General features: G+C 44.6%; 1 protein-coding gene across 1 annotated transcript; it reads right to left on the bottom strand.

Annotated features, from left to right (window-relative positions):
* Window positions 1-5,705: 5,705 nt before the first annotated feature.
* mvp (major vault protein) lies at window positions 5,706-19,853 on the bottom strand. Its single transcript, XM_010867069.2, has 17 exons — window positions 19,695-19,853; window positions 16,405-16,526; window positions 15,971-16,166; window positions 15,635-15,758; window positions 14,292-14,423; window positions 13,958-14,052; window positions 13,616-13,852; window positions 13,286-13,411; window positions 9,435-9,641; window positions 8,832-9,067; window positions 8,446-8,643; window positions 8,034-8,178; window positions 7,537-7,748; window positions 7,309-7,425; window positions 6,962-7,088; window positions 6,543-6,731; window positions 5,706-6,277 (listed from the first exon to the last, which is right to left on the bottom strand). Exons 2-17 carry the CDS (start codon window positions 16,524-16,526, stop codon window positions 6,149-6,151), a joined length of 2,592 nt encoding a protein of 863 aa, XP_010865371.1. The 5' UTR covers window positions 19,695-19,853; the 3' UTR covers window positions 5,706-6,148.
* Window positions 19,854-20,055: the final 202 nt, after the last annotated feature.

Genomic DNA, 20,055 nt, shown 5'->3' with positions numbered 1-20,055 from the left:
CCGTGTTTTTGCTTGCCTGCCTGGCCTTTCTACCATTTTCTTGTTTCGATTTTACCCGCCTCTGTTCCACCATGACATCCTTTATTTGTCCTTCAAGTCTGCGCTTGGGTCCTGCTTTAACAAAATTGCAATTTGTTGCAATATAAAAATGTGTGAGATCTATGAGTGATTGTGAGGGTTAGCTGTGTAACAGTTGTTTGAAATAAGCCTGCTTTGTAGGCTAGAAAGTCGTTTTAAAGTGCTTTTTGCAAAGCACAGGTTTCCACAATGGGGCTCGAACGCGAGCGCCTGGTGGCCGGGCCTTTCCTCACTGGGTCCGGCCGGGCTCAGCCCAAAGGAGCGACGTGGGGCCTACCTTCCTGTGGGCTCACCACCTGCAGGAGGGACCATAAGGGGTCGGTGCGTAGAGGATCGGGCGGCAGTCAAAGGCGGGGGCCTAGACAAACCGATCCCTGGACACGGAAACTAGCTCTAGGGACGTGGAACGTCATCTCGCTGGCGGGGAAGGAGCCTGAGAATGTGCGTGAGGTTGAGAGGTTCCGACTAGAGATAGGCGGGATCACCTCTACGCACGGCTTGGGCTCTGGAACCACACTCCTTGAGAGAGGATGGACTCTTCACCACTCTGGAGTTGCCCATGGTGAGAAGCGGCGGCCTGGTGTGGGTTTGCTTATAGCTCCCCTGCTCTGCCGCCATGTGTTGGAGTTTACGCCGGTGAACGAGAGGGTCGTTTCCCTGCGCCTACGGGTCGGGGATAGGTCTCTCACTGAATGGCAGTGCAGAATACCCAACCTTCTTGGAGTCTCTGGGAGGGGTGCTGGAAAGTGCTCCGACTGGGGACTCCATCGTTCTACTGGGGGACTTCAACGCCCACGTGGGCAACGACAGTGACACCTGGAGGGCTGTGATTGGGAGGAACGGCCCCCCTGATCTGAACCCGAGTGGTGTTCAGTTATTGGACTTCTGTGCTAGTCACAGTTTGTCCATAATGAACACCATGTTCAAGCATAAGGGTGTCCATCAGTGCACGTGGCACCAGGACACCCTAGGTCATAGGTCGATGATCGACTTTGTTGTCGTTTCATCTGACCTGCGGCCGTATGTCTTGGACACTCGGGTAAAGAGAGGGGCGGAGCTGTCAACTGATCACCACCTGGTGGTGAGTTGGATCCAATGGCGGGGGAGGAAGCTGTACAGACTTGGCAGATCCAAGCATACTGTAAGGGTCTGGGAACGTCTGGCCAAGTCTCCTGTCAGAGAGATCTTTAACTCCCACCTCCGGCAGAGCTTCGACTGGATCTCGAGGGAGGCAAGAGATATTGAGTCCGAGTGGACCATGTTCTCCACCTCCATTGTCGAAGCGGCCGCTCGGAGCTGTGGCCGTAAGGTCTCCGGTGCCTGTCGAGGCGGCAATCCCCGAACCCGGTGGTGGACACCGGAAGTAAGGGATGCCGTCAAGCTGAAGAAGGAGTCCTATCAGGCCTGGTTGGCTTGTGGGACTCCTGAGGCAGCTGACGGGTACCGGCAGGCTAAGTGGACTGCAGCCCGGGTGGTTGTGGAGGCAAAAACCCGGGCCTGGGAGGAGTTCGGTGAGGCCATGGAGAAGGACTATCGGCTGGCCTCGAAGAGTTCTGGCAAACCGTCCGGCGCCTCAGGAGAGGGAAACAGTGCCCTACCAATGCTGTTTACAGTGGAGGTGGGCAGCTGTTGACCTCAACTGGGGATGTCGTCGGGCGGTGGAAGGAGTACTTCAAGGATCTCCTCAATCCCGCCGTCACGTCTTCCATTGAGGAAGCAGAGGCTGAGGGCTCAGAGGTGGACTCGTCCATCACCCAGGCTGAAGTCACTGAGGTAGTCAAGAAACTCCTCGGTGGCAAGGCCCCGGGGGTGGATGAGATCCGCCCTGAGTACCTCAAGTCTCTGGATGTTAGATAGTAGAACCTCGGATTCAGGAGGAACAGTGTGGTTTTCGTCCGGGCTGTGGAACACTGGACCAGCTCTATACCCTCTACATGGTGCTGGAGGGTTCATGGGAGTTTGCCCAACCAATCCACATGTGTTTTCTGGATTTGGAGAAGGCATTCGACTGTGTCCCTCGCCGCATCCTGTGGAGGGTGCTTCAGGAGTATGGGGTCCTGGGTCCTTTGCTAAGGGCTGTCAGGTCCCTGTACGACCGAATCAGGAGCTTGGTTCGCATTGCCGGCAGTAAGTCAGACTTGTTCCCGGTGCATGTTGGACTCCGGCAGAGCTGCCCTTTGTTGTTGGTTCTGTTCGTAATTTTTAAGGACAGAATTTCTAGGTGCAGCCAGGGGCCGGAGGGTGTCAGGTTTGGGGACCACACGAATTGGTCTCTGCTCTTTGTGGATTATGTTGTCGTGTTGGCCCCTTCAAATCAGGACCTTCAGCATGCACTTGGACGGTTTGCAGCCGAGTGTGAAGCGGTCAGGATGAAAATCAGTACCTCCAAATCCGAGGCCATGGTCCTCAGTCTGAAAAGGGTGGCTTGCCCACTTCAGGTTGGTGGAGAGTTCTTGCCTCAAGTGGAGGAGTTTAAGTATCTAGGGGTCTTGTTCACGAGTGAGGGAAGGATGGAACGGGAGATTGACAGACGGATCGGTGCAGCTTCTGCAGTAATGCGGTCAATGTATCGGTCAGTCATGGTGAAGAAAGAGCTGAGCCGCAAGACGAAACCCTCGATTTACCGGTCAATCTACGTTCCTACTCTCACCTATGGTCATGAGCTTTGGGTCATGACCAAAAGGACAAGATCCCGGATACAGGCGGCCGAAATGAGCTTTCTCCGCAGGGTGGCTGGGCGATCCCTTAGAGATAGGTTGAGTCACCCGGGAGGAGCTCAGAGTAGAGCCGCTGCTCCTCCACATCGAGAGGGGTCAGCTGAGGTGGCTTGAGCATCTGTTCCGGATGCCTCCTGAACACCTTCCAAAGAAGGTGTTCCGGGCCCGTCCCACCAGGAGCAGACCCCGGGGAAGACCTAGGACACGCTGGAGGGACTATGTCTCCCGGCTGGCCTGGGAACGCCTCGGTGTCCCCCCGGAAGAGCTAGAGGAAGTGTCTAGGGAGAGGGAAGTCTGGGCATCTCTGCTTAGACTGCTGCTCCCGCGACCCGGCCCCGGATAAGCGGAAGAAGATGAATGAATGAAAGGTTTCCACAATTCTTCCATAGCCTGGGCACCATGTATTATTATAATTACCTGATGAAGGTCTTTTCACCAAAACTTTATTCAATTCTTATTGCAAGTTAAATAAAACATGGCAACAAAGAAAAAAATTTACTGACCCCAGTTCAAAAGTCTGCATACCCTTAGTTCTTAATTCTGTGTATTGCCCCCTTTAGCATCAATGACAGCGTGCAGTCTTTTGTAATATTTGTCTATGAGGCCCCGAATTCTTGCAGGTGGTATAGCTGCCCATTAGTCTAGGCTAAATGCCTCCAAGTCATGTAAAGTCTGGTTGTCTTGCATGAACCGCATATTTGAGACCTGCCCAGAGAGACTCGATGGCCACTCCAGAAACTTCACCTTTTTCTGCTGTAACCATTGGAGGGTCAACTTGGCCTTGTGCTTAGGGTCATTGCCGTGCTGGAAAGTCCAAGAGCGTCCCGTGCACTGCTTTCGTGTCGAAGAATGCAAATTGTCTGCCAGTATTTTCTGATAACATGCTGCATTCATCTTGCCATGAATTTTCACAAGATTCCCTGTGCCTTTAGAGCTCACACACCCCCCAAAAAATCAGTGAGCCACCACCATGCTTCACAATGGGGATGGTATTCTGTTCACTATAGGCCTTATTGACCCCTCTCCAAACATAGCGCCTATGTTACAATGTGTCACTGCAAATTACAGTTTGCCAGGAGCTGGGAGGCGTGTCAAGGTGTTGTCAGGCTTATTGTAGCTGGGCTTTTTTGTGGCATTCTGGCAACTCGACTATGCAGCTCATTTTTGTTTAAGTATTGTCGTATAGTCCACACTGTCTTTTTCCAGAGCAGCCTGTATTTCTCCTGAGGTTACCTGTGGGTTTTTCTTTGTATCTTTGGCTTTTTATATCCTTTTCCATCTTTATAAAGTTCCATTACCTTGTTACGCAGGTCTTTTGACAGTTCTTTTCTGCTCCCCATGGCTCAGTATCTAGCCTGCTCAGTGCATCCACGTGAGAGCTACCAAACTCATTGACTATTTATACACAGACACTAATTGCAATTTAAAAAGCCAGAAGTGTGGGAAATTCATGAAATACTATTTTCACCTGTGTGTGTCACCTTGTGTGTCTGTAACAAGACCAAACATCCAAGGGAATGTAAAATTTTGATCAGGGCCATTTGGGTGATTTCTGTTATCATTATGATTTAAAAAGGAGCCAAACAAATGTAATAATAAATGGCTTCATATAATCACTATCTCTAAATAAAAGATATGTTTATTGCATGATCAGTCATATTTTCAAATCAGGGCCAACATTTCACAGTTTCTGCCACAGTATGCAATCTTATGAGCACAGCTGTACCTGATGAGACTCCTAGGCGTTTTTTTTGTGAACAAGTCTTTGGTAATTAGACAGGCAGGTTCTAATGATGGTCTGCTGTCAGCCTTGGGGTCAACTGATGCAGCTGGTGAAGTTTCATTTGAGTCCAGGTCAGTTTCACGTGACTGTAGGTTTGATGAGCTGCTGCTGTACTCCATCTGCAATGACAACACGTTACTATTCAACAGGGCTACTCAACCTGAAGGGGGAGGGGGGCATAAAATAAGCCTGCAGTAAATTACAACTGAAAATAAACAGGCATATCCCTGTGTTCAAGTTACCTAAAGTTGCCTGACACTCTTGTCCCTGCTCCCGCTTTCTCTTTCGGCTTCAAATATGTAGTCATCACATCGAAAATTGTTGCATTTAATGTTTAGGCCCCAAGTAGTTGTAGATGAGTGGCAGGTCTCTTGTTTTTCTAAGTATTCTTTTTTTAAGTACTTGTTATTAGTTCTGTTATATTAAGACATTATATTTAGTTATTTTCTTTGGGATCCTGGCACTGTAATTGCTCTACTAGGAAATAAAAGAGGATGAGATTGTTGCAACCCCATATCTTTGGTCCCTTGGTTTGCAATGCCATCACCGCTTAGGCTATCCTGTCACAAACTGAACAAAAAAACAAAAGGAGCGAATTTGGAGCTGCAATAATTTTTTCTGAGAGTGAAAAGCTTCTTTTTTTTTTAGAGAGATGGGAAATACCTGGAGCGAAGCGTAACCTTACGTAACAGCTGAACACCCGCTCACACTGTAGTGGACACAGCCCGAGAAATTGTACCAGGGATGTTCATATAAGTGTTGCTAGCGCCATCCTCTGGCTATGAATTATACAATATGGAGTTAAGGGCCTTCCTGTATGTAGACAGTTCTATTAGGTTTGTTTGGACATTAAGAGGTCTACAAATATTCACTCAATAGTACACTATATTACATGGCCCAAAAAATATGATTGGAATGGTAGAGAAATACTATTAGGTGTAAAATATTGAATTAATTTAGGGCACAGTATTAATAATTGTTGGTCATTTTAATGAAAGCTATCAATATATAAATTTAATTTGAAAGTTGAGAATTCACAAGCTCTGATCATCCCCTTAGTTTGATAGCAAACCTAATGGCAGGTCTGCCATTGGCAGAGAAACCAACAGAAGATTGTTTCACATCAGTCAAGGCACAGCATGTAGCTGAATGTTCTTTTTATTAAGCAATACTGTATAAGTAACACAAGGCAAACTGACAACCGTTGGTTACATGAAATATAAAGTATGTTTTCTTAATTGATTAAAGACCCACTATCCAGTCAATGTTGGTCGACAGACCGTGGCTATAAGCTGAAGTGATGACAAGGCATAATGCTGTCAGGAAAATCCAAGATTGATAAATGGACCGACAAATTAAATGCATTTGCATAAACCTCATGAATAGAAAACAAATTGAAAAAAATTCCCAAACTTTTTGGTTTTTTGGGGGGTTTTCAAACCCTTCAAAGTGCAGAAACAAAACAAATATATCTGGAAGTATTAAGGCTTGAAAAGCTTTAGGGACAATAAGAAATGTATTTTCCCCAGGCACATTTATTTTCTTCCAGTTGGCTTCCTCTTTCCTCCTCTCACTGGCCCTGACCCTGACCCTGAGATAGAGCCCCCAGCAGGCCGCTGGCCGTACTAAAGAGGTTGATGGGAGAAGAGCCGTCTGTGATCAGAGTGGACTTCAAACCAAGAGACTGTAGCAGCTTGACCTGGAAGAAGGGGAAACCGACAAAAGAAAATAGTAATTTAAACAAGGTAAAATGACAACTGATAAAATAAGATCAAGTGTTCCAGTTTCTATAAACTGTATATTATACATCTTAATGTATATGCAAATGTGAAAATGGGAGAGAATGGTTTGGCAAAACAGAACATTAGGATGAAATGTCAATTGTTTTGGAGAGTAAAAGCTCAAAGATTCTCTGGGAAGCAGCAGTAATATGAGTGTTTTAACGTCCAGAAGGGGTTAGGTACCTGCAGCTCTGGGCCGGCTCTGGCCATTTCCTTCAGGGTGTCAGCGCCAATGCTGTTCACCAGCTCCTTAAAGCGGTTGCTCTCGATCTCAGCCAATTTCTGCTGCTTCTCCACTTCCAAACGATCCATCTCAGCCTTATAGTTAAGTTCCTGTTCGCGGGCCTTGGACAGGCGGGCCAGCTCACTCTCCTACACAAAAGGTTGTCAAGTCCAGAAAGTAGAAAACCCTCAAACATTCAGCAAATAAAAGACATGTCAGAAATGAATGACAGTTGAGCTACTGGTTGCACACAACAGATATTCATGAATACACATTTTACAACAATTTTAACAGTGTATGCATGGACATAGGTCAGCAATTGCATGCGAGCTACTGGACGGACACACGGACACAAAACAGAAAAAAGTAGATTACGTACAGCCTCGATCCTCTGGGCCTCAGACTTCAGTTTAGCCTCATTGACAGCTGCCTCTCCATGGATACGGGCTGCCTCTGCTCTGGACTGGGCCTCGGCCTTCGCTGCCCCTGTGCTCTCCACCGCCGCGCTGCAACACGTGATGACAGTCAACAGTAGTGCTGATACTTTCCAACTTATCAGTACAGCTTAACGTTTCCACAAAAAAAAAAAAAGAAGAAAATCCTAACGCTAGCCGAGTCCTATTGTGTTTGCTGACTTGTGTTAACACTATGCTGATGCTAGCCCCCTGCCATTACATTTCTCATCAAAGATAATACAGGGTTTTAGCATTAGCAGCGTAGCATCACCTAAGGGCCTCCAGTTCCAGAAGCTCTTTTCTGGTACGCTCGGCCTCTGCCTGGTCTGTGATCTTCTGTCTCTCCAGACGACCACGCGCCTCCTGCTCCAGACGCTCTGCCTCATGGCTGCAGGAGTGAGAGACAAAGAACAAAAATAAGACAAAAAGAGCAATAAAAAAATTCATAAAGACTAAGCCTGTTTGTACAATTGATTTTGTTTCTAATAACAGGTCTTACCGTGCAGCGGCCTCCTGAGAGTTGGTGGTGATCTCAATGGCCAGCTGTACACTCTTCTGCAGGGCGTCCCTGGTCCTCTGGTCTACTGGCTCCACGGACTGGATGTCCACACTGCTGATCACCAGGCTGTTCTGTGGGAAGCGCAGGTTAGAGCGCACTGCCATCTTCTCGTCGAAGCCGAACACAGACGAGCAGATGATCCGGTTGGAGTTCTGTTGGCAGAGGGGTGGAAAAAATAAAACAGGGGTTTTATTGCTGCCTTTCAAAACCTTTTAGCTTAGATTTTCATAGTCAACATCCACACTCTACTCTGCCACAGCATGAGCCAGAACACATGGGTAAAAAAAGTTTTGCCATTGGCTTTAATAATCAGATTATTTAGAATCGGCCCAATCACAGACAATTGTTTTGATAGTATTCTCAGACAGCAGTGAATAACGCAGCAGTAGAATGTTATTAGAAGATTTAGATGACTTGAGGTTCATTGGGGGGCCGACCTTGTGGAAGTCATCGAACTGCACAGAGGCAACAGCTCCTCTGACACGAGAGGCAATCGCTTTACAGGCGTCCCCCACAAAGTCGGGCACTGAAAACAGAGCTGTGGCTTGTGCTGCATCGGCAGGAGATTTCAGGTCAAAGTGCCTAAGAGAGAAAAGAATGAGAATGTAAGGAACACTAAATGAGAAATATGAAACACTCCTGCTGACCAGTATATTGACAAGGGACACAAGCTGATGAACAAATTAGACTAAATCAGAGGACTTTCAAAAACTATTCCCAATAATCTAACCTTTCACCCTAACCTAACCTCTAAAGCAAAATATAACGGTTTAAGGTGTTTTCTTATCCTTAAAATACATTTTTGGTACCCACTAAGTTAGTAAAACCTGTACACGTGCGCACACACACCAGTTATAGGAGAGTTGGAGCTGAAGGCGTGCGTGGTCAGCGGTCTCAATGGTGATGATGTCAGTGAAGAAGTCGGGCCCCAGTAGTAGACACACGGCCTTGATGACATTGGCCCTCTTGGGCTTGTCCCCTGACAGGGACAGCACAGTGAACTGCTCATCAGGACCCAACATTACCATCTCTGGTCCAAACACCACCCTGGGCCAAAAAAAAAGTGAAAAAGGAAAGAAAACATAGAGAGAGGAGGAAAGAAAAAGGGAGAACAAAAGGTAAGAAGTGCTAAACACTGTAGGGAACAGGGTACCACTGGAAACCACCAACGGTACGGCCTGTTTCTGGACCTGGCAACTTAGTCCCCCACACGCCTGTCTGCCATCCATATTTACCTGGCCTTCTTCTCCCTGTAGTCGTAGACCTGCAAAGCAGCATTGTGGGGCACCCTGTAAGAAACCACCTTGGTCTTGTCCCGTTCCCTTGCCTCCACCTCCCTGCTGTGGTCCGAGCGGTCAGCCAGGGGGTCCTTGGTGGAGGCCAGGAGGGCCTCGACATTCATGGGCAGGTTCTTGGCCCACAGCTCCTCATCCTGCGTCAGCATGTAGGTGTGGCCAATCACAGCCCGGACCTGAGGCGAACCAGCCAATTAGCATCAGGAATGATGAGTAGTGAACAGGATCACTTCAACCAGGTTTAAGATTGCACTCCCATTGTGTATTGTACTTTTCTTCACCCCTCTCAATCTAGTTCAGTGGGCCGATACATCAAGGCAGAGGCAACAGATAGCCCTGGGGTCAAGAGCATTAGGCCAGTAACAGAAAGACCAATAACCCTAATTACTTCTGCAAATCACTCTGGATAAATTACTAACATTTTAAATAAGTGTTTCTTCTCTCCAGGACCAGATCTATGATACCATGTCGCATTGAGTAACACTGCCATTATGCAACGCAGCCATGTTCAAACATTTGGTGGGGTAAAAACTTAATTCCCACCTTTCCGGTCTTGATGTCCCGGACATAGATCCCCTCGTTCTCATCCAGTGGAATGGCCTGTCGCCGTAGAACCACTTCCACGGTGGCTGGGGGGACATATTCAATTGGTCCGCGCAGCATCCAGCGGTCACCAGGACGACGTAGGACTCCAACCTTCCGGGAGCGCTTGGCCCTCTCCGATTCCTCCTCATACTCCTCCTCCTCATGCTGGAAGAGCAAAAGGAGGGAGAAACAAGGATGGAGATTGAGAGGAAGATTTTTAAAGGGGAGTTGTGAAAAGAGAAAATTGTGTACAGGTCAAACCAGACAGTCCTGTCTGATCTGTCCATTTGTTTTCGCTCTCTCTTCTGGCTTTGAAGGACAACTCCAGACCCCAAAACACCTCAAAATCACCATGCAGATGCTTATCAATGTTACGTACAGGAAGTTTCCAAATTTTACACTCAGGGCTGATTTCAAGGTAATCATGATTTTTAAAAACAATAAGAAGGGAAGACTTCCTGATCTCACAGCCAGTGTGCTTTTTGACTTGAAAATTAGATAGATGTTTGGTTCAATTTGACAACATGCCACAGACACAACATAAATAGTAGGATGTTAGCTATTTAATACTGCAAGCGGTGACATTTTCTTTAAGCTAGCCTAGCTACAATTACCACACCATAAGTTATTTCTCTTGTGGTTACGGATGGAAGATTGCTTTTTGTCCACAGTTCTTTGGTATGGTGGACCAAACCTGCTAAAATTTGAAATCAATATATTTATACATAGAAATATAAATATATTATTAATCAATATTATTTCCCCATTTATTAAATTCCTTGATCATTCATTTCTGTAGTTATTTTTATATTCATTTCCAATCTTACATTTCTGTATATATTTATTTCTGTATTTATTTGGCATTCTATATATTTTTTTCTCAATATTATATTATTTCTGTATTCATTTCATTCTTTCCTTCCTTCCTTCCTTCCTTCCTTCCTTCCTTCCTTGTCCTTAAGCTAATGAGGGGGCGGGACTAACAGTCAGACATAGCAGTCAAGCCCAGAGTGGCAGATAGAATCTGACTGTGAAGACTGAATGCCGTTTTAGATTCTTGGCGCATCCCCATGTTGCCAATCACTATTCCTAGTTTCAGCACATGCATCGTTTGAGCATAGCTGACATGAATAAGATATAGAAAAACCGAGTGGAGTTTCCGGAAAAACTTCATTTTCGCCAAGTGAATAGGCTACGAGAACGGCGAGTCTTTGCAGGTCTTTCCCAGGAGTCCTTGCATTGAAATGTGTTAATTTCAATGCCAGTACATAGATCCAGGGGCCTCATGTACCAATCTTACATATGTTTCTAACATATGTGGAAATCCTACAATTTGCGTTCGCATAAAATTATTGGGATTTATCAAACTGGCGTACGCAACACATATGCATGCTTCCATTGATAAATCAGACCCATACTGTACTTCTGCGTACATAAACAAGCTTACGGTCTCCTCCCAATGAACGCCTACAATTACCCAAAAGGTAGCCAAATTAGCCCTACTGACTATGTAATTTCAGTAGATGCACAAAGCAAGGTGGAAACCGGTCAGAAAAAAATTGAAATGTACATAATATTATCTGATATAATCCAAAAGCATTTTATTTTTCAACACGTATATGGTAGCCCCACAACCAGTCATAGGCTAAGTATTCCGCCTTGCAAGACGTGGCTGCTGTTGCAAATAAAACAGGGGTCAGATATCCATCAAAGTGGATGCGAAAAAGTGATGTGTTGCACTCCTAACCAGTGTCCAAACTACAGGAGGTGGGCAAAGGGTTGTGGGAGGGTTGCAGGAAGTGCAGGAAACATTTTGCGCATTCCTGTAGGCTATTCATATTTCTAATGATATGACTTTTACCATGTGTTTCAGTTGACGTTCCTCTACCAGCTTTTCCAAAATAGCATGATATTTTTCCAATTCAACCACCAGGCTGTGCATACCCATGGGTTGACATTTCAAGTTCAACCTTGATAAATGCCAACTTTGTGTCAAAACTGGCATACTCATGGTTTATACACATATTTGTGCGTATGCCCGATTGATACATGAAGCCCCAGATTCGTAAATTATGCAGTCACATTTTCCCCAAACTCCTCTCGGTTTGGATCTATGTACTGGTGTTGAAATTAACTCATTATCCCCATCAGAATCCCAGAGAGACCCGCAAAGACAACGTTTTTGTAGCCAATTCACTTGGAGAAAAGGACCTTGTATTTTCCCAAAACTTCTGTTTTTCTATAGGCTAACTGTCATACATTTGCACTGGTCAAAGTACACTAAACAGAAATAAACACAACACTTGTTTTTCCCCCATTTATCATGAGCTGAACTCAAAGATCTAAGACTTTTTCTATGTACACAAAAGGCCCATTTCTCTCAAATATTGTTCACAAATCTGTCTAAATCTGTGTTAGTGAGCACTTCTCCTTTGCCGAGATAATCCATCCACCTCACAGTTGTGGCATATCAAGATGCTGATTAGACAGCATGATTATTGCACAGGTGTGCCTTAGGCTGGCTGCAATAAAAGGACACTTTCAAATGTGAATGAAAGTACAGACCGTCGAGCGCCAAGACCGCAACGGCGTCAGTGCGCTTAAAATTTGAAACCAAGTCTATTTCTCACATCTACGCGCGCATCTCCTGCTCAAATGAGTTGATATATAACACAAAATACTCAGTGTGCTCTACAAAGTAAGGACATTGTTTGGCATACATTTTCTTAATGACTCTCCAGGTCATCACGTGAGTATCTTTTGGTTGCATATGTAGACCCAATGGCATTCCATAGTATTTAGAGTTTCTAAAGTTACCAAATGCTTGCAGTGTCAATATTACACTCGGACGAATCAATACGTAATACCTTTTCCATTTTGCATTCACTAAACCATCAGGCATAGTTATTTTAGGAAATAAATTGCTCATTGATAACCAAACATTAGTAGCCTACTTACAAACTAAACAGCCACTGAACAGTGATAATTTGCTAGCTCCATATTTATTTATTTTCTTAGACACTTTGGTACTTGCCTTTCTTACCATAAAGAACTATGCAGTAGGTGTAGGAATCTTATAATTCGAACAAATATGTTCCTGGTTTAACAATGGTCTATTTTGTCACAGAGTTGGTCATTGATTTGAACCAGAAAAAAGGAACCATGCAAGTCTAGTTCAGCCGGCCCACAATGAAGTGATGAATGTTGTTGCCCTCACTGGATTCAAACTGGGTCTCCCATGAGACGCTGCGTCTTTAACCACTACGCCACAGTGATATACAATTGCCCAGTCACTAGACACCATTGAGCACTGTGTTAAACTGACCAACAGTTCTCATTAAGTTTACTTCCACCACAAATAGCATCTATGAACGGTATGGCTTTTGCCACTGGTTATTAGCCAGTAATAAGCTTACTAGTATCTACTAATTGGAATAGTCATAAGAATTATGCAATTTCTAGCGAAACTGAAGATGAACTTTTCCCTGTCAAAGCCATGTCATAGACAAAAATGTTTTTGTTCCCTCTGGAACAAATCCTAATGCATAATTTGTTTTGACTGTGAGGAGATTTCAACGCGGGACCTATTGGTTGCAGGTCCGAGTCTCTAACCGCCACGCTGTTTATCAAGGGGTCATTCAGTCAGAGACATTCGCTCTTCTTGACTGGCTCCGCTTACGCGGAAAAAAGGGTTCCAGCCACGTTGTTGGACAGAAGTGGACAAGCATTGGAACTGTCCTTTAAAAGTACACCGTTCCATCTCTTCACCCCTGTTCACCCCTGGCCCTCAGCCACTTTCCTGTCCTCACCTCATAGGTATCATTGAAGGCCTCCACAGCCCTCAGTACCAAGCCCTCCTCCTCAGAGAGAACATAGACATCCTGGATGCCTGCCTCCAAATGCTCCCCCGGTTGCAGGAAGAACGAACGCTCACCCTGTGTAGAGGGACAAAAGATGGAGCACGAGAAAGATGGAAAAGTTAAATGAAACTTGCTGAGGCTGGAACAGTGTGAACATGTGCACAAGCACAGTCTCGACACGCCAAATGTAATTAATGACGACTTAATTAGGTCTTCCAAATTAATGGCAGTCAGCGCATGAGCAAATAAAATAAAAAAGTGACAGATAGACCTTCTCACCTTGATGACCCTCTTCTGGCCGAGCTGCGGTTTGCCATCCACTCCGACCGGATCCAGGATCACACAGTACTGGCGGCTGCTCAGTGTGGTCACGTTCACCACTCCCACCACTTCCTCTGAAACCGACGGGATGTGTGCCTCCCGCTCTGCCACGGTTACCAGCCACTCCTCACCTGTGCGACGATCCCGCCCACCGGCATCACGGAATGGCCGTACAGCCCGCACATGAAGCGCTTTCTGAGAGAGAGACAGAATACATGTCATCAGGAATACAACGCAACACTCGAAACAAACCTTAAACATTCAGACAGGGTTAACAGGAGAGATAATGTGAAGCACTACCTTATCTGTGAGGATGAAAGCATTGACAATGTCCAGGACCTCCTCATGGGCCCCTGGGAGATATGCCCCCACCTTGCTCACTTGCCACTCCTCACCTGGAACACACACTCAGTTAGCCAGGTGTGAACAGGTTTTACTACATACATTGGGATAAAATAAAGTCCCCAGACCCGAAGACGTAATGGGAATTTTATTGTGAGCATTAAATTAAATATCCCCAATCACATGGCCAAGTTAAGTGTATAAGAGTGTGATAGAAAGACAGCAATACTACAACTATGACATGATATGTAGTAGTTTTAGTACCACGGCCTTATAGTGCAAAATTCCTCACCAGTGACCCTGTGGACTCCGCTCCTGTCCACTCCCTCCTTACGCGCACGGAGGCGGATAGCCTGGTTCTCCCTGATCACTGTGGCTTTAATGGTCTCCAACACAGACACCTCCTTCCTAGGGATGTAGGTCCCTAGGGTTGGCACAGGGCAACGGGTTCTCAAACACTTTTGGCATGTGACCCTATTTTTTCTGTCAAAATATTGAAGACCCTAATGAGAACAAATGTGACAGTCGAAGGCCAATGACGCATGCAAATACATCTTCAAACAAGTTATATCTCTATATAGAGCCAAAGTCTTAATCTGCATTTATATCCATGGGAATGACATCAGAAAACAGGGACGGACATTGGGGTCGAAAGCACACATTCGATGACCGCAAAGCTTGTGAGTTGGAAGCAACGCTTTCCCCAGGTGACAGAATGTCAGTGCAGGAAGTGATCAGACTGTCAGCTCGAACAGTCTGCCGAGAACTACACACAGAGGGATATTGCTGAGGTGTTGCATTGCATAACACTTTCATTATGAAAACAAATTCACATTTGAAAGTTCAATAGTGCAAAAACCATTAGCACATGTCTCCAGACAGGTGGAATAAAAGGGATGCTGTCACATAAATCTTCCTTCACCACATTCTCATCCGGTGGGCGAGTGCATGTGTGCAACCACCAAGAGAACGCTACAGATCTGAATGCTTGACCCCTACATTGAGGGGGTTCAGATGATCGGTTATGCTGTGGGGGAATATTCCTGGCATGGCCTGGGTCCACATGTCCCCTAAGAGGGAAGGGTCACTGCAAATCATTAAGTTATTCTGAGTGACCACCTACGGTGAAAAATGTCTACCCTGATGTGAGTGGTCTCTTGTAGGATGACGATGACCCCATCCAAAAGGCCCGAGGGGTCACTGAATGGTTAGAGGAGTATGAAAATTATGTGAATCATATGCTACGGTCTTCGCAGTCACCAGATCTGAACCCAATTGAACACCTATGCAAGATGTTGATGGGGGTATGATGGTCTAGATAGACACACTGGTTTGTTATAGAATTTCAATCGTAAAGAAGTTTGGTTTGAAGTGTAACTGAAAGCACTTTGATTTAAGGGTTTCTGATGGAAACCAGACAGTCTGATCTTCCATGAATGGGCTTAAACCAAGTGCCACATTTCCTTGACATAAGTCAAACCAGAATCAAATTGAAAGATGACCATTTAAACCCACATACAAAATACATAGAAATACAATGCCCATCAACTTCTGTTCTCAAACCCTTCCAGTAAGTGTTAACAAGGATGTAAGGAAATGTTCAATCAACATTGGAGTTAGTCCTGAACACCTCACCTGGCCCCTCAAACAGCCATTCATCTCCAGCCACTCTCTTCTCCCCTCCTTCCTCCTCAAAGTCCAGCAAAGCCTGCAGACGTAAAGCGGTGTCTGGGTAGACGATCTGCAGCACTGTTACGTGCTGGTAGAGCAAAAGGGCGAGAGAGGGCATGAGAGAAGCAAAAAGGGAGGACGTTTTATCCACGGTTAAAAACCTCAACTACAGAATGTTGTGAGAAACTGATTGAAAGTTGCACAGACTTGCCTGAACTCCATGCACTGCTAACACAAAGGCTCAGTGGCATATTGCCCTGTGATCGAAGAGACTGTTAGATATGAGGGGATTGACAGTACCTGCTGGATCTCCTCTCCGGGGTAGAGGGGGAAAGGTTCCTGAGTGAGTCGTATCTCTAAGTCGGCGTGGCGGAGCTTGGCCTGTCCCGATTGGTCAAACTGAACTTGTCCATTGTCGTCACGTGTCACTGGGTTCAGCACTACGCAGTAGTGGCGAGGGGGGACCATGATCATACGCACAGGGGAGAACAGCACTCTGGGAAGGAGGGCACAGGTCACCTAGCAGTTAGGACAATTGACCAGTAACTGATAGGATGCAAGATAAAGCCTTCATAAACATTGTATTTAACAACGTTCATGAATCAATGTGACCCCAGAGACACAGAGGTATCTGATTGCTTGCATCACTAGGCTTGAAAGAAACAGAAAACTGCACTGATAATTAAGTAAATGCAAGCACACCATCTCGGATGAATGACAGACTCTCAAATCACCTTTCATTGTCCTGTCTGATGTAGGTAAGCGGCCCAACCTCCACACGGGCGATATTGGTGTTCTGGTCCAGCACATGGATGTAGTGGTGAGGTGGGATGCGGATGATTGAGACTTCCGTCATCTGGAATTACCGGACAGAAAGGGTTAACAGGGGGTCTGTTGAGTTGTGACATAGACTGAATAAAGCAAACAAGACTTCCTGTTTTACACAGCAATAATTGTCTACATTTACATCTGTAAGTTCTGTTGCATTATATACTCCTGAACAGGCCATTAAAGTAGACTGCCTTAAGACGATGTTCAGGTTGAGAAACATCAAAACCATAATGTAGCATGGGTAAATTGTGACTGACTGATCTACAATTGATAGCGTTTCAAATTTGTTTTTATTGAAACCAAACATAATGGTAGTACATCTAAAGTTTCAAGTTAGTCACATGTACAGAAGAAAATGCAGACGTTATTGCATGTACAGTGAATATCCTTGTGCCCTGGTCTACAGTGTTGACTATTCTAAACTTATATGAAAGGAGGGAATATCCAATTCTCTCTAAAATGTGGCGTGTGTGTTTGCCTAATCACTGAGCCATAATGACATTTTCAGGACCCTTTTGTTTCTCTAAAACAACAATATAAATATTTAGCCAAAATGACACTAAGAACTGCTGTAGTTAAGTCTGTTCAGGGCCTATGACTGATAGTTATCAGGGTCTCAGGGAAATCCGAGAGGATCTAACATTTTCCAGACTAATAGAGGCGCAGTTTAAAGAACTGGGAAAAAGCACTGTAGTATTTAAAATAATGTAGCCATTTATGTTGCAAGTAGAATGCCTTTCAAAATAAATCTAGTCACAATAAATCTAGAGTAAAGATAGCAATCATCAATAGTAGGCTACCGTACTGAATGGTGACAGCAAATATAACAATGACACTGTGCTCCACCATGAACACATCTGCCACTCACATAAATCTGAACCCAATGCATACCTGTCACAACACACCTTTAACAAACATTCTAACTCCCACACCCAGTGGGCTTACAAAATATCCCTATGACCTAGCCTACATTCCAGTTCACCCACTCATTCTATATTGAATGATCCCTTAAAGCACACATATTGCCTGTTGTATAGATGTGTACATTGTATCTTGGGTGGGAAGGCAGATATCCTGGCAGTTAGATCATTTGACCAATTACCAAATGGTTGATATTTTGAACCCCTGAGTCAGCAAGATGTGAAATCTGTCATTCTGTCCTTGAGCAAGGCAGTCAACACCAATCAATCCTGTAAATCGCTCTGGATAAGAGAGCCTGCTGAATTAGCCTACTCAAATGTAAATGGATGGTACAGTAACTACCAACAAACACCCTCTCAACAATCTAACAAAACCAAAAGCACTGTAGTATTCTAATTGTCTTATCACTGTATAAATGTATATGTTTTGTAACAAATTAACCATATCTAGATATTACGGGGTAATTGATAATATCTGACAGCACATATTGGATTCCCTTGTCATCAGGAGTGGAGGATGTGGTTCTAACCATACAAGGTTCTCCCGGTTAAGGTAACAAACATGTATGTAGACTCCCTGTTAGAGTAAAATCTAAACCTGACATTACACTTCTAAACCATAAAGATTACAGATATCAGGCCCTACACCAGGGGGGACTGGCCATCTTGCAATATTTCTTTGGCGTGGGCTGGTCAGATTTCCTTTTAAATATATATACAAATAATTGTTACAGGCCGGTGGTACGTAGGACAGGTTTTCAAGACTTGCACAACTTCACTGTGGTTGTAATAATCCATATTAAGCACTTGTCCCAGTGGGCAACAGCCGGCCTGGTCCCAAGATGAGCCGACCCGATCAGAGGTTGCTCAAATTGGGACTTTCAGTCAAAATCAAACACGTCAGAGAGAGCAATGTAAGCGGATATGATGACTGGATACAGCCTCCTCGCAGACAGATTCATCCGTGCGGCAGCTGCTTATACATTTTTCAGAAAGAATTAACAGCAATAACTATTGATATACACAATGCACGTTTTGGAATTATTTTTTTCAGGGGAACATAAGGAGACCTATATCAATACACTGTGGCCTTCCCATTTTGGTAAACCGAATGTATCATTTTCTAACGCTATATTGGTTGCCCTGTTCACTTCCATTGTAGCCCGAAGACAGACTTCCTTTAGAAACATTTTTAAAATCAGCAAAAGTAATAGGATTATGCTAGATAATCTAAAAATAGGCCCCAGGTTCAAAAATAGCAAACGTATCCTTTAACTGTACATTATAACAAGAAGAATCAGACAGACAGACAGTGACAACAAAGATCAACATTCTGTATAATGACAGTAAAGACAGTGACAGCAGATATTATATGTAAAGACAGACGGCACACAACAGCAGTACAACAGACTCCGATGCACAGCCATTGGTTTTTACATATTGTACTGTGTGTGTGCATTTGGTATAAACATGAGCTCTTTAAAAAGTAGTGAGCATCGTCTGCCAGTTACAAATACGTAGATTAAAGGTTTAAATAACTGATATACTGGACTGTTAATAAATTCCTCTATTAGCTCCACCATCTGTACACAAACATATGTAGTGAATGCTTGTCCATGGGTGGGATGTGCAGACGTGGTAGTGTGGCTACTGTACCAGGGCTGAATTTCTGTCCCAGTCCGCCCCTATGCCCTAGGGGGTCTGTTGAGTGACAATCACCAAAGTGGAACAGTGAATGGTCCAGAAAACCATAAAGATCTTACTCTGATGTAGAGGGAGGCTCCTCATAAATACAATCAGTGTAAAAGCGATATGGGCAGATCAGATGCCGTTGCGGGGCAAAGTCTAGGCCTATCCATAATGCTCCTTACAATCATCGATGGGTGTTTCCCTTACAGAATAAGGAAATAACAGACATGCATCATGCATTTTAGACATCAATTAACAGTAGTATTCTGTCTTAATGATCTGCATATTTATTTCATTGTAATATTGCTATTACAGGTAATTTTGATTTAGAAGCTGTGTTAGATTTTTTTTTTTGTAAATTCCTAAAGATCACCAAAATAAATAAACTTGAGGCAAGTCGAATGGTGTAATGTATATTTATATACGTATTTTGTGTGTTTTTAAGAGAAATGTGACATACACGGACAAGACCAATAATGTATATTCTCATCGTTAACAAAATAACTAGGCCTACTATTAATGGGCTAATGAATGAACTTGAGAACAAGCTAAAATAGCCTAGCGTAGTCATGAAAGTTTCCTACCTTGTTGAATGATTGAGCAGCTACTTCACTCCTTGCGGGCGGAGGGTAAGGGAGACTTCAGTCAGGAGGTAAACTGTTTAGGGTCTTAAATTTTCGTTTTATATCGCCTGTTTGTGTTTTCCGGGTTGGTGGTTGGTAGGCGGTACTGACCAGAATTGGGCCAGCTGCTATACATATGACGTCACGTTCGTGTGGTAATGCTGAACCTTCAAAATAAAGCCCTGCTGCTTGGTTTAAATAGATTCTGGACTCAGCCCAAATCCATTTATTAATTATTACAATTTGTACCCTTAATATGTTCACCCGGCACAGCCAGAAGAGGACAGGTCACCCCTCTGAGCCTGGTTCCTCTCTAGGTTAC

This window comes from Esox lucius, chromosome 11, assembly GCF_011004845.1.
Source record: "Esox lucius isolate fEsoLuc1 chromosome 11, fEsoLuc1.pri, whole genome shotgun sequence".
NCBI classification, from domain to species: domain Eukaryota; kingdom Metazoa; phylum Chordata; class Actinopteri; order Esociformes; family Esocidae; genus Esox; species Esox lucius.
The sequence above is the reverse complement of the archived record's forward strand: the minus strand, read 5'-3'. Positions and strand labels throughout refer to the sequence as shown.